Here is a 15,128-nt window from a genome sequence, read left to right on the forward strand (position 1 = left end):
CAATGCTCAGTTGTTATGTAATGATCTGATTATTATATCTTCTGATTTTTCAGGTACAAGTATATATGTCAATATTTTTATTATATATTCTCACATAGCTATTATGTTTCTTTTTAAAATCATATGCATAGACATTAGAATATTTTATTATAAAAAATGAAAATTAGAGTTAAGCATTTTCAGTTATTAATGTATGTTATCTTCCTTAAGTATCAAAGTCACAACCATGAAGTATAGATTATTATTCATATATCATAGACAAACTTTACCCAAACCTCCTGTGTTAGCTAATAAAAGTTTTAGAAGTTTTCATAGGGGAGACTCTTTATAACACAAGTCTATGCAATAAACGTAGTAGATAGGACACAAAAATTATCTGTAAATGAAAGTAAGATAAATTGGAGTTTGTCAAAAGTAAAATTATTTGAATATAAATTTAGAGATTATTTAATAAGTTTCAAAGTCTATGCTAAAACTAGGTTTAGAAAATGAAGAACAATTGAATGGTTTCTCTATATTCTGCTTCTTATGTATCTTCCATGTTTATTACTGTTCAATAAAGTCAATGCACTAAACAGCTTTAATAGCCTTTATGAATCAGGACTTTAACTGAATATTTGTTTTTTGCTATTTTAAATAGGTGTTTTAAAAGAAAGCAAGGACGATAGTAAGGAACATAGTAAAAGCTAATAACTTCCCAAAATATCTAACTGAAAAAGTTCTTGTGTTTTATGGTAAAGCTGAGTCATTTTAATCACTCCCTGTAAACCTTTATCTTTGTTGATGAACTGGGGAATCTAAAATCCTTGTAAAGTCAAAAACATTTGATTAAGAATTTAAAGAATCTCTCCCTAATCCTTTTAGTTTTAACACCATAGATAATAGGATTCATCATGGGTGGGATAAGAAGATATATATTTGCTATAAAAATGTGGATATGTGGAGAAATGTGGCGGCCAAACCTATGGGTGAGAAAGGAGAAAAAGGCTGGTGTATAAAATACCAAGATGACCCACACATGGAAGACACAGGTGCTTAAGGTCTTGTGGCGGGCAGCTTTAGATGGGAGATTGAAGACAGTTAGAAGAATAAGAACATATGAACAGATGATCAGTATGAAATCCAACCCCCCTGTCAGAAATGCCACAAGTAGGCTGTAAGCTCTACGAATCTTGGTCTCAGTACAAACCAACTTTATAAGGGCCATAAACTCACAGTAGGTATGGGAGATGACATTAGATCCGCAATAGGACAACCACTTCAGGAGGAAGGGATGTGGACTGAGAAGTATGGCTCCTCTGAAGAAAATGGCCAAACCCAAGCCTGTAATCACTGTAGGTGTTAGGATAGTGGAATGTCTCAATGGGTGACAGATGGCCACATAGCGGTCAAAAGCCATGGCCAAGATAAAACCAGATTCCATGGTAGACAGGGAATGGATCAGGTACATTTGAATGAGGCAGGCTTCAAAGTAGATCTTTCTGTCATTGAACCAGAAAAGGCTGAGTATCTTAGGGAGTGTAGAAGAAGTAAGCATCAGATCAGCCACAGAGAGCATACATAGAAATAGATACATAGGTTCATGCAGTTTGGGGTCTGTCTTCACAATGAACAAAAGGGCAATATTTCCCATCAGTGACAATAGGTAGACCAGGCAGAAAGGGATGGAAATCCACATGTGGGCAGCCTCCAACCCTGGAATGCCAAGTAGTAGGAGTGTGGTAGGTTGAAGATTGGTTCTGTTGAAAGCTAACATTATGTGAGCAATGGATATTCCATGATCCTGTTGAAATTAAAAATCACAAACACTGTAAGTATGTGAATATCAACTTATTTCTTATTACTGTGAACTGGGAGTTATGTTTCTAGCCATTAAAACACAACTGGCTATTGAATAATTTCCTTAACACAGATTATAAAATTAGCAAAAAGAATGTTAAGAACTGATCCTTTTAAAAAGGACAATTTAATAGAGAAAGTAAGTCTAGAAAACATGACTATTCAGATTACATAATATCTGTGTTCTTTATAAATAATCAATCATAGTGTTTTAGAATGTATAATATGTTCCTCAAAATCAAACAATACACTTCACATGAGTTTTTTTGTTTTCCAAGAAAATCTTTATAAAAAAAAAAAAAAAAACTCTTGGTTATCAGAAAGGGTACCTTGAAAATTATGAATAACTACTTTGGAAAAATCCTAAAAATACTAAATATTGAATTGTTTAATAGTAAATGAATATTTTGAGTTGATTGTATTGTACTGTAAACTAATATTTGACCAAGGGAATAGAGTGTTAGGTAATCTTAAAAAGCAAACAAAACAGAAAGTTAATTACATGAGATACTGTATATTAATTTTCATGACTATAATATTTATTGGATTTTGTATATGTATATCAAGATAGGTATTGATAAGTCAGTGCATCATGTTGTATACCTTAAATATATAAAATGAAAATAAATTATTATTTTTGTTCAAATAGCAATTATCCTAAACAATACAGGCATCCTTTAATCTGACTAAAACTATGTATAAGAAAAGATTTTGGTCAATGATTTTTATGACTAAATCCTAGGGCTAGGTCATTAAAAGTTATTTATCAGCTTGAATACTGAGTCTCCTTTCTCCGAATTTTTTTTTTTTTTTTTTTTTTGGTAAATTCAAGAAGTTGAATTGCCTGTCAGACAACTACAAAGTCTGATTATTCACTAAAATTATCATTGGACCTATATCTTCCATCCAAGATTCCAAAATGCTTCCTCATGGAAGCATCAAATCTTTCCCAACAATACCATCTCTCTACTGCCTTGATCCTGATTATCTTACCTCTGTAACTAGATGGCCTTGCTTCCCAGTCAAAGATTCAGCTGATCTGAATAACATAACAGTAGTCCTAATAAGTCTTATCCTGAGGGACTAGAGCCTGGAAAGGAATAATATAGATTTTAGATATATCCTCTCATGAGAATTCTGTCTAATTATGAATGGTTTCATCACTTTCATCCAGTCTCTCCAAGTACAATTTGGTTTCTTATAGGGACTCAGTCTTATGGTATCTTATCACCTGAGGTCTGAGTTTAGAAACCAATAGGAAAACATATCTAGACTCCGAGTCTCTTAAGATACTTAAAGTGACTTTGTATCACTTTTATTGTAATTTATTTGTTTTGGGGGGCTTACGAAGTTTTATACAAATATTATAAATTAAATGCTTCTTTAAAATGTATGTGCTGAGAGATGGAAGGAATAAATGACATCATGGAAGAACAAATCTATTAATAATTCAGGGTGATCATGTTAACATCTTCATGTACCCCTAGGTGTTCTCATGTAACTTACTTGAATTACTTAGTCCTTCCTCCCTAAAAGCCCCAAACAATTAAAGCTTCATGAAACTTCTTAACCATTTTCCTATTTATGAATCCCTTAAACTTTACTTGCTTATAAATACAGAGTATGCATTATCTCTATGTCTAGGAATATCCATAATTGTGTCTTGGTTAGGATGTTATAGAAAGATAAGTTTTTTTCTCTTACAGGTATGTTTCTCCCTTTCTGCCCTGTGTTTCAGAAGGTGTGAGATTTTTGACGCTATATTTCCAAGAATAAGAGATCATCTTTTTTTTTTTTTTGGCTGGGGCCGAGTTCGAAGCCTCTACCTCTGGTATATGGAACTGGCGCCTACTCCTTTGAGCCACAGGCTCCACCCAGAGATCATCTTTCTTTCTGCTGGTTTTGTTAAACAGAGACTCTGGCAAGAAAATATAAGGAAAGATGAAGGGAAAGCCATTTTTTCATACTTCTCATTTTCTCCAGCTGCATTTATTCCATGGCTCCAGATCCTACCAGAGGAGACTGCTGTGTTCTTAATTTCCAATGAATATGATTGTAGTGCTGGTGCCTGTCTCTGTTTCACTGGCCAAGAGTCAGTGTATCTTCTACTTGTTTATAATTTTTGGAAGTCTTCAATGTAAAATGAAGATTTTTCAGCAATTCTATAATTTGTGTGAATTAAGGATGCCCTGTACCAGATGTTCAAGTACTTTCTGTTATCTGGTCAGACTCTGACTAAAACAAATTCCTTTTATATTAGTGATAGGGATAGAGATTATAGTCATTGGAGATTTTAGTAAAAAGCAGGCATAGTATTGTCCTCTTATCTTAAACATTACAAAAGATTCAACCAAAAGATGCCATCAATCCTCAAATAATAAGAGTCATATTTGAAATGTCCATTGTTAATGTCATACTCAATGGTGTAATATTGAAAGCTTTTCCACTAAGGTCAGAAGTAAGGCAAAAATGCCTGGTTTACCACTTCTACTAAACATAGTACTGAAAGTACTACCCAGGGAAATTAGTCAAGAAAAGGAAATACAAGGCATTAAAGTTGGAAAGGAAGAAGTAAATTATCTCATGTTCAATGGCATAATTTTGTAAGTGGAAAATTACAAAGATTTCATGTGTACACATGAAAAAAGAAAGAAAACAAACACAGAAATAAAAACAACCTGAAAGAACTAATTTAAAAAATGCCAAAATAATAAATCAGTTGCATTTTTGTAAATAATTGCTGAAAATATTGCTGAAATAAGTTAAGGAAACATAAATAAATGGAAAGATGTCCCACATTCATGGATTGAAAAACAGTATTATTGAAAGGTCAATACCATCCAATGTGACTTACAGATACAGGGCAATCCCTATCAAAATCTTAACACCATTGGGATTTTTCTAAAATAGAAAAATACAAAATTTAATCTAAAATTTATGAAACTCTAAAAGGATCCCAAATAGTCAGAAGGATCTTGAAAAATTAGTGATCTCACACTTCTCAATTCCAAAACATAGTAAGAAATTATATTGAAACTAATGCTGCACTGGCATGAAAATGGATAAGGGAATAATAGATTGTAGAGCCCAGAAATAAACCCTCACATAAATGATATAAAAGTGCCAAAACCATTGGCACTCTTTGCTGAAAGGATAGTCTTTTTAACAAATGGTATTGGAATGGAATTGCAATGGAATATCCACACACAAAAGAATAATCTTGGACTCCCACAGAATATTAAAAATTACTTAAAATAAATCAAAGGCCTAAATGTAATGGAAATAAGTATATAATTGTTAGTTAAAAAATAGAAAAAGAAGGGAAGGAAAGTTTTATGACATTTAATTTGGCAATGATTTATTAAATAGGACACCAAAAATCGTAGGCAACAAAAGTAAAAATAGATAAATTATTAAAATTAAAAACTTTTGTGCAACAGAGTGTAGAGGTAACTATTAGAGTGAAAGGCAATGCACAAAATGACAAAATGTTTTCAAATCACATGCGTGATAATTTAATAGCCAGCATATACGAAGAACTGCTAAAAACAATAAACATAGTGGATTTAAAAACACATAAAGAATTCAAACAAATATTTTCAAACAATATATACAGATGATCAAAAAGCACATAAAAAATGTTCAACATCACATATTGCTTAAGAAATATAAATCAACACAACGAGACAATACTCCATACTGAGTAGGATAACCACTATAGAAAAAAATAAAATCGCAAGTGTAGGTGCGAAGAAACTGGAATAGTTGAACACCGTTGGTGAGAATGTTAGGTGATAAAGCTTCTAGGGAAAAACAGCATGGCAATTCTTCAAATAATTAAACATTGAATTACCATGTGGTCCAGCAAAGGGTACAATAAGCTACCACACAGATGAACCTCAAAGATAATATATTAAGTGAGGTGAGCCAGTGACAAAAGGGCAAACATTGAATGATTTCAGTTATATAAGGTACCTAGAGTAGTCAGATTCATAGAAATAGTAAGTAGAATGGTAGTTATCAGGGTATGAAGGGTGAGAAGGATGAGAACTTAATGTTTAATCAATACAGAGCTTCAATTGGGAAAGATAAGAACATCCTGGAGAAGCATGGTGGTGATGGTTGCACCAAGATATGAATGTACTTAATACCATTGAACTATACACATAAAATGGTTAAATGATAAATATTATGTTTACATATATATATACATTTTACCACAATTAAGAAAAATAAAATCTACCAGTGAAATGTCCTTTAGTTACATTCCATCATAATGCTGAAAGCATAAGCTGTGCTTGTATTATATAAATATATAATATTTATATTTATTATTAATATATAAATATATATTACCAAAGAGAAATGTCTAGAGAGGATTCTGTAAGATGAGTAATTATGTTTTAGAATTTACCAGATACATCTGGCATCAAATAATTTTAATTTAGTTATTGTCTCATCATGCAAATTTCTCCTAAAGAAAATATAGGAGAGAATTATTAAATAATAAAGAAAGAATAAACATGAGAGTTATGAAAATTAATCCAAACCAATCTAATCCAAATTAAAATGTAGTGAAATGAATTGAATCATGAATGTATTAACAAAAAATAAGAAAATATTTTCCAAAGTCTTATCACTTTTCTATTGAAAGTCGATAAAGTTACTCTCCAAAACTCTTTATTAATGCCATCAGTTCATGAGATGAAGCAAAGTACTCCACAGGAAAAGAAAAAAAAATTGAGGTGTTGTCATATTTTGCAAATCCATGTGACTAAAATAATAGAATCAAATATATTAATTATATAAACATCAAAAAATACAAATATAACATAGTTGCTAAGACATTAAAATATATATAATAGGCATATCCTAGTTGGAAAATAAAATAAATTTATGGTGCTTTTTTTGTGCCATTGCAATTTACATATCTCATTTAATCTCACACATGAGGCAGAATCTATTAATATTATCACTTGATTTCATACATCAGGAAACTGAAGTAAAGATAAATGAAATTTACATATTGCTATCCAAGGTAGAATATTGAACTTGAACCCAGGCAGTCTAACATCAAAGTTAAATCCTTAACTAAGCTGTTAAGACTATCCAGAAAAATATCCTGATGTCTAAACCCTACAAAATATAAGAATGTGTGTTCAAGTTAGGCATCTATCAGAAAGAGGAATGTTTAGTTAAAGGAAACAAATGTAAGTCTTCTAATTAAGGAATATTATTCGTTAAGGAAACTGCAAAACTGAAGACTGGGAAGGTGCGAGTGTGAATAAAGTTATTAAAAAGGGAGGATATGAAGTAAACGTGGAGAAGAAAAGGGTGAGAAAGTGATGCAAAAGGGGAGGAGAAGGAAAAATTAACTAATTTAGGGATAATATGATAAGCTTTTAGTGTTTTTCAGAGTGGTGGAGCAATGGGATGAAATAGGTATAAATAAAAGTATATTACTTTAAATCAAAATTGTAAATCCACAAGCAAAAATTGCAAATATAATAATGAAACAAAACAACTTTTTTTTTTTTTTTTTTTTGGTGACAGAGTCTCATGCTATTATCCTGGGTAGAGTGCCTTGGAGTCATAGCTCACAACAACCTCAAGCTCTTGGGCTGGAGCAATCCTCTTCCTTCAGTTTCCCAAGTAGCTGGGACAATAGATGTGGACCATTATGCCTGACTAGTCTTTCTATTTTTAGTAGTGACAGGATTTCAGTCTTGCTCAGGCTGATCTTGAACTCCTGAGCACAAGCAATCTCCCCCTGTCTCAGCCTCCCAGAGTGCTAAGATTATGAGCATGAACTACCACACCTGGCCAAAACAACCCCTAATGCACAAAATATACATTGATGTACAAGTGCACTTTCAATACATCGATGTACAAGTGCACTTTCAAGAGAGGAAATAAAAGGGACTTTCTAGGGATAATGGGAGATGTCCTACATGGTAATTTGGTTATAGACTGCGTAAGCATGTATTTTTTTTCCAAATTTGCCAACTGTCTTACATATAAAAAAAAGAATACATACATATATTCATATTCAAACTTACAAATGTACATATACAAATGTAACATTCTAAAATTGTTAAAAATGTAACTCGAGTCATTGATGGCCTTCTGAAGGTTGTAACAGATTTTAAACCATATGCAAAAAAATGTTGAAATGGGGCACTATTAGTAATTATAATGGGACCAAAGAAGGAAACTGAGAATGCCTGGAAAAATGCACACATGTAGTTAAACACAGGCAGGACTTTTGTGGTTTCAAAAAAACTACTCTAAAAAAATATGCAGCCATGCTTTGAAAGTTGACATTGATTTAATATTATTCAATTTACATTCATTTAGATTTTTATCCTTAAATAAAATAAAAGTCAAATGTGAAATAGAATCTCCAATCTGGCCCAGGTTTTTATGATAAAACAAAACAAATGAACCAACAACAAAACCCCCGAATCGTAGCTTTCTGGGCTTCTGCTGCATTATGTTTTGTTCTTTCTTTAGAAGAAATGTTTTTTTCATAATGAAAATTTATATATTTAGAGGACCACAATTTACAATTGCATGGGTTGATACAGTGGAAAAGGAAACATAAGTCAGATTTGAGAAGGCTGTTTAGGCAAAAATATGGGCCAGGCGCATAATATTTTGAAATTTCCTTAGAATTACCATAGTCTCAATCGTGATGCAAAATGTTTAAAAGTGAGATACTTAAATAGGATGGGTGGAGCATGGTACACACATTTCAGCATTTTTCGGAATCTCTGTCTTCTTTTTTTATTATGATGCAATTGCTTTTTTAGTGAGTTCTCTCATAATACACCCTGTTTTTACTTACAAGTTGAATATTCATCGTATCTGAGACCAGTCTCCTACAAGTTATATGCCGTTTAATATCCTACATGACTCACAAGCCTATGAATTCTAAATTAACCTCACTGATATATCCATCAAATTATTTCTGATCCAGAGTTCTTTAGTCAAGGAAAGTATTACAAATATGTCAAGTTCTACAAAATAGAAAATTTTACACTGTAACCATATTTGAATTATGGATCTCTCTTGGTAAATCCAGAGATCTTTGTCTTTGTTTAACTATGCCTGTGAACTCCTAAGGACAACGAGCAAGGGGTGGTGGAAAGCACATGTACGCCAAAAGCAATATTTAGAAATCAACACCATAAAAGACTCATACACCTTAAATTATAATCAAAATTTTAGAAACAGATAATTGGGCTACAAAATTAGTGACAATTAACTTTCCCTAGAAGTAAGTCCTTAGTACTTAGGCATTAACAAAGAGGGAATATGTCAAAATTGTTGATGATAAGAAATTTCGTGGCACATCTCTTGATACTGGACTCCAAGTCACCCAACCAATGAAGCAGGCATAAGGTGTATGATAGCTTTGTAACTTGGTGATTTTGACTACTAAATTTAAAACTGTGATTCATGCCATCAACTTTAGCATCATTACACTCCAAAAAATTGTTTTAGTTTATAAAATTCACTCCTTTCCTATCAAAATTGATCTAGAAAATAGAGCAGGCACAACACCAAAATTGGAGCTTCCATGTTTGTTTTTAGGATGTTCACCTCTTAATACCAAATTCTAACTTTATGTATTATTGGTCTACTCCATTATCTAGATAAATAATAATCCTTTCATTTGGTCTCCTTAGAGAAGTGATATGATATTCATCAGTTTTTCCATGAAATTACAGCCACATACATGGATCTAAATTGTTTCAACTTCCAGGTATATGCTATTCACATTTGTTATCTAGCGCATCTTCTCTAGATGATGCTCTGACCTTCTCTATTTTTTTTTCTATACTGTCTACTTATCCTTTCCTCCTTTTCTATACTGTTCATACTCTATTTTAATTCTCCTCCCAAAGATATGTAATTGGAGGGAGAGTAACAATCCTTCTCCAATACTTACTAAATGAGAAAGGGGACACACTTTCTTGAGTCAGAACTTTTGGAATTTATAGTCATCTGGTAAATAACAGAATTTTCAGATGATGGATTTTCAGATGATGAACACAATTCAAGTTACGTGAGTAAGAATGGTTAGCTATTTTCATCATCTCCTGAGTTTGGATTTATTCTTGAACCATCTCCTGTATTTACCCAGCCATCAAGCAACTTTGACCCTTAACGTTCTAAGAACATGCTCCCGTATTTTCTTAGTCCTTACTCCATACACGATAGGGTTGAGAAACGGGGGCACTAAAAGGTACATATTTGCAATAAAAATATGAATATGTGCAGGCACATTTTTCCCAAAACGGTGAGTGAAAATGGAAAAGCCAGCTGTGGAGTAGAAAACAAGAATGACGCAGACATGGGAGCCACACGTACCCAAAGCTTTAAAACTAGCTTCTCGGGATGGCAGGCGGAATACTGAGCGGAGGATGAAGGCGTAGGATACAGCAATGAGAACGGCGTCACAAGAACCGATGATGGAAGCCATGCTGAGGCTGTAACTCTTAGTGGCTCCTGCGTCCATACATGCCAGCTTCACCACAGCCATGAACTCACAGTAGGTGTGGGCAATGACTCGAGTTCTACAGTAGGGCAGCTGTTTGAGCAGGATGGGATGTGGAGAAAAGAAGGCTATGCCCCGGCACACCACAATGATACCCATTATGATGATGCGACCACGGGTGAGAATGGTGGCATGGCGCAGCGGGTCACAGATGGCCACATAACGGTCAATGGCCATGGCCAGGAAGAATCCTGACTCCATGGCCGTAAAGCTGTGGATGAAGAACATTTGGGCCAGACATGCATCAAAGGCAATGTCGTGGACCCCGAGCCAGAAGAGGCAGAGCATGCGGGGCAGTGTCGATGTGGAGAGGACCAGGTCAGTGACAGAGAGCATGCACAGAAACAGGAACATAGGCTCGTGGAGGCTTCGCTCTGCCCTCACTACAGCCAGGATGGTCACATTCCCCACCACGGCCACCACGTACATGGAGCAGAAGGGAATTCCGATCCAGACGTGCAGGTGCTCTAGTCCTGGGATGCCCAGAAGCAAGAAGGTGACAGGGGAGGGGCGAGAAGCGTTGAGAGGGGGCATTATTTTTTTTGTTGTTCCCTTTGCCTTCTATCAGTTCTTCTGAAAACCATGTTGCTATGATAATATGATCAGAACCAGAGAGCAAAAAGTACTGTGAAGTTTTGTTTTGTTTTGTTTTGTTTTCAGAAGCACCTTTAGTTACCAGGTTGTTACCATTAATCTGGAGTATTTAATTTCCCTGGGAAAAGAATAATAGAATAACCTATCAAATCAGTTTACTTACAAATACTGAAAGATAATTCTTATATCATTTCATAGTATCACAAGTATCATAGTGACACACACCTGTAATCCTAGCACTCTGGGAGGCTGAGGCAGGAGGATCACTTGAACCCAGGAAGGTGAGCTTGCTATGAGCTAGGCTGATGCCACTGCATTCTAGCCTGTAGCAACAGAGACTGTCTCAATTTTTTTCATTTTCTGAGCAGATAATCTATAACAAATCATTTTCTAGGAACTGGGAATAAAATTTCTGGACAATTTATATAGGTAAAACACGTGAGACAGTAAAACACTATAGAAGAATGAATACTGACTAGTGGGCGCAGCATTCAGTTAGTTGGTGAGAATTTCACCTTTATGTTGGTACTTGAATGCTGAAGCTTATGTTATGCAGACGCTATGTTTTTATGTATTCTGTTAGTGAAAACGCCAATAAAAATTGCCACGGAAAAGAAACAAAAGAGTAAAGATAAGGTCAGTGATTTTAAAATTTAGCAAGAAAGAAAGTTATAGGAGATATGGTCATTTTATGCTTCTCAGCTTCTTCCTATCTTTAGTGTTCCTGCTGCCCACTGAAGAGAAATACTAGTTGCATTAGCAATTATTCGGAGGATATTGAAAACTCGTCTCCTTCATTTTCTTTTATTAATATTTTCTAAAAACTCCTATTTTGGAATCAAGAAAATCAGTACCAAATCTGTTATAGGTAATGATCCCATGACTTGTCACATTTTTCATCTACATTCTCATTAGAAAGGGAAAAACACAAATAAAATACTGTCATTTCTTACATAGTATTTTATTTGTGTTTTCCCCTTTCTGATCCCCTACTCATGCCTGCCAAAAAGGTTTGTTTCAGACACATTCACTGTTTTCCCAAAAGTGCTGAATCAGTGTAATATATATGCCCTAATTATAGAAATCCTGAATTTAAAACTACCAAAAATTCAGAACTCATGAAACATATACTCAGATATGAAAAATATAGAAAATTATTCCTCAGAATAAGAGGTGCATTTACGTGGTACTTTGGGTTTAAACTTAATACTTATAATTTTTTATGAATGAAACAGGACTTTTGAAGTGCTTTTCTTGGAGCTCTAACTCAGGATTTCTTTCCTGTGGGTGACTTCTATGAATAGAGGAGATAAACAGAGTCCCTGTAAAATTCCATGCAGTTATGATAAGGACCCTTGCTTTAGGCAGAAGATTCCAGAACCCATATTGTAATTCCCTTACAAAATAGAAATAAATGGTCTCAGTCTCTCTTTGTGTGAACATGATGTTGACGTTATCCGTGTGGCTTCTAAACTAGGATTAGCCTAATCTTCACATGGAGGGTGTCATTTACCACACTGTTTATGCAATTATTCTAAAAATAAAATATATAATGGCTGTTTATTTCCAATTACCTATTTATTTACTTCTATTATATAAGGTAGGACATATGCTCTTTGGAATTAATAGAGTATCTATATTAATATTATTAAGAAAAATGTATTTCTTAACATTAACCACACTCACTACCCTTCCCATCCACATTGATTCTGACTTGGATCATTTTACAAGGCAGGTGGATGCCTATCACGTACTTTCATTTGTTGACATAGAAGTTCACACTGCAACATACACAAAGCAGTTAATTTATGCGAGTGGTAAATTGGCCTAATGATGTCAGAGAGAACATTTACGTAGAAAAGCAGCTTCCTGTATGTTTCTTCTCATAACTCCACTGAATATTCGTCTTTGCAGCAGAAAAGCCCTAAGATAAAGTGATTGGGCACAAAGCAGGGAGTAGGAGGGTTAAAGAAGAGAAGAGCTCTAAGTCACCTCAAACACATCAGAAGGTCACCTTGTGAAGCACCATTTCCATCACCCTTCAAGCAGAATCTGATTTTCTTATGTCTCAGACACATTCTTGTATATATAATATATACTCACAATAATTGTAAAGGGTTGCCTCTGAATGTGCTTTCCAGAATTATCACAACATGCTCGTGCTCTTCAAACACCATTAATTTAGTAAAAATTTTCTAGTCTTTAACATTTGCTGGACACTGATCTTACTGTATTGAATAACACTTGAGCAATGAAAATACAGTTTGCTTATTTTTACCTTTATAAAATAACTTATAATCAAGTAATCTATTAGGCAAAAACTTATCCCAGAGGGGAGAAAAGGATAGTGATGTAGAAATGATAATAAAAGACCAAATTAAGCTTAGTGAGTCAAAGAAAGCCCTCTTGAATAAATGCTCCTTTGGCTGAAATTGTGAAGACTATATATAATATTGTTTCTTGATTAGAGGGAGGGCCCAGGGGAGCCAGCTTTGTAAGTCAGGATTGCCAGCTGTTCTGTCTTTGTCTTCAGAGGTTGTATCTCCCTAGTCCTCTCCTCATACAAACCGTGATCCAGTTCATTCAGAACACTATTTGCAGCTTAACCCCCAACAACATGGCATCCAGGTCCTAATTTTAAAAGAGATTTGCTCAAGAAAGACAACACCAAAAACTTCCTAACCCTAATAACTTCCCTATACCCCTAAAAGAGTTGGTACCACCATCCAGCAGGAAGCAGTTTTTTAGAGATTTCTGCGAACCCATTCCTTAAAATAAAAAGAGGGGAAATGTGGGAAAAGGATTCTTGTAACTCTGATAGGAGTACAGCCATTTTAGAAAATCAGGTTAGAAGCCAGCAATCCCCTCCCCAGATTCCTGGAGTGCCTCAAGACCAGAGTTCCTGGAAATATCCTAAACACAACCTTGACCCTAAAGATATGCCCATAATCTTAAAGATATGCTCATAATGCTGACCTTCACAAAAGAGGAGCCCCTGTCAGTACTCTGGTCTGGGTTCAGTCCCCATTCCAGCTATTCTGATAAGGCTAATAAAAACCTTTTGCAACTGGGTGGGAGCTGAGGTGACAGCTGGTCAGTCTTCTTTCTCCTTTTCCCCTTTATTGAAGTCTTTCCTTATTCCTGAAAAAAAAGAAATGACATATATTTTGGTTCCTGAGATTTAAATATGGATAGATTAAAAATAGATGCAATTCTGGGGCAAACAGAAATCTGCACAGATCCTCGAGGAGTCACAAAATCCCCAAAATAAACTTTATATTTTGGTCTATAAATAACTTTCTTTCATTTATTAGGTCTTCAATAAGTATATATTGGACATATAAATGCCATTCAGATCCTACAAGGGTAGAATTAGAAAGTGCACATATGCTCAGATATACACACTGATTAATGTCACTCTTTTGTATAAGCGCTCATGGTGCAATTTTTTTGATGTCACATTCTTGAAATGGCTAACCTGTAGTTGATTCCAGTATTCACAAGGTATCTATATTTTAATTCCATCAATATATTTATATCATATAATATATGGTCAAAATAAGAAAAAACCTCATTTGTATTATATCCTTTAAAAGAGATGTGTGTTTCCTAGAAGCTAGTTCTTTCTTCATTTTATTCATAGAGAATAAAATAAGGTGCATTCCCTCTATTCAAAGATTTATATCTCTTCCCATGAATCTATATCATTTAAAAATTAAGAAAGCAATTTTGGGGAGAATCTTATATCCTTTAAAGATTTTCATAAAACTGACAGTCTAGTTTCCTCCTCTTCAAAGCTCGCCTAGTTCATCAAAATTTTAATTAGCTCAAAAAAGAACTTATTCAGAACCAAGAAGCAATACAAACACATAGCTTCTATATGTGACAGCTTTAGCACAGTAATCTCAAAGGATAAGCAAGAATAACATGTGACATAAACAGGTCCCTTTGGAACCATTGGGGAGAGGGATTTGTTTTGTTATTGCTAATGATGGATAATATACATAATTTCAAGAATAATAATTTACCTGTGCATTCTCTTAGGTTTATACCTGCAGGTGTAGCTACTTCTCAATAGTTATATAGGTACATATAATATAATTTGTCAACAACTTTCCAGGACCAGTCCTGA

The 15,128-nt window shown here is 34.2% G+C and overlaps 2 protein-coding genes across 2 annotated transcripts; both read right to left on the reverse strand.

Moving 5' to 3' along the window:
• Positions 1-814: 814 nt before the first annotated feature.
• On the reverse strand, positions 815-1,756 carry LOC100941072 (olfactory receptor 52K2-like). Its single transcript, XM_003781410.3, has one exon. It carries the CDS (start codon positions 1,754-1,756, stop codon positions 815-817), a length of 942 nt encoding a protein of 313 aa, XP_003781458.3.
• An 8,235-nt stretch (positions 1,757-9,991) lies between these two features.
• LOC100941388 (olfactory receptor 52M1-like) lies at positions 9,992-10,936 on the reverse strand. The gene has a single exon (XM_003781411.1). The coding sequence runs from the start codon at positions 10,934-10,936 to the stop codon at positions 9,992-9,994; it is 945 nt and encodes a 314-aa protein (XP_003781459.1).
• Positions 10,937-15,128: the final 4,192 nt, after the last annotated feature.

Source organism: Otolemur garnettii, unplaced genomic scaffold (assembly GCF_000181295.1).
Source record: "Otolemur garnettii isolate 467f Iridium unplaced genomic scaffold, OtoGar3 scaffold00001, whole genome shotgun sequence".
In the NCBI taxonomy this organism is placed as follows: Eukaryota; Metazoa; Chordata; class Mammalia; order Primates; family Galagidae; genus Otolemur; species Otolemur garnettii.

Coding starts and splice junctions, on each gene's coding strand:
- LOC100941072 (XM_003781410.3), bottom strand. CDS start 1,756: ATGTTAGCTTTCAACAGAACCAATCTTCAACCTACCACACTCCTACTA.
- LOC100941388 (XM_003781411.1), bottom strand. CDS start 10,936: ATGCCCCCTCTCAACGCTTCTCGCCCCTCCCCTGTCACCTTCTTGCTT.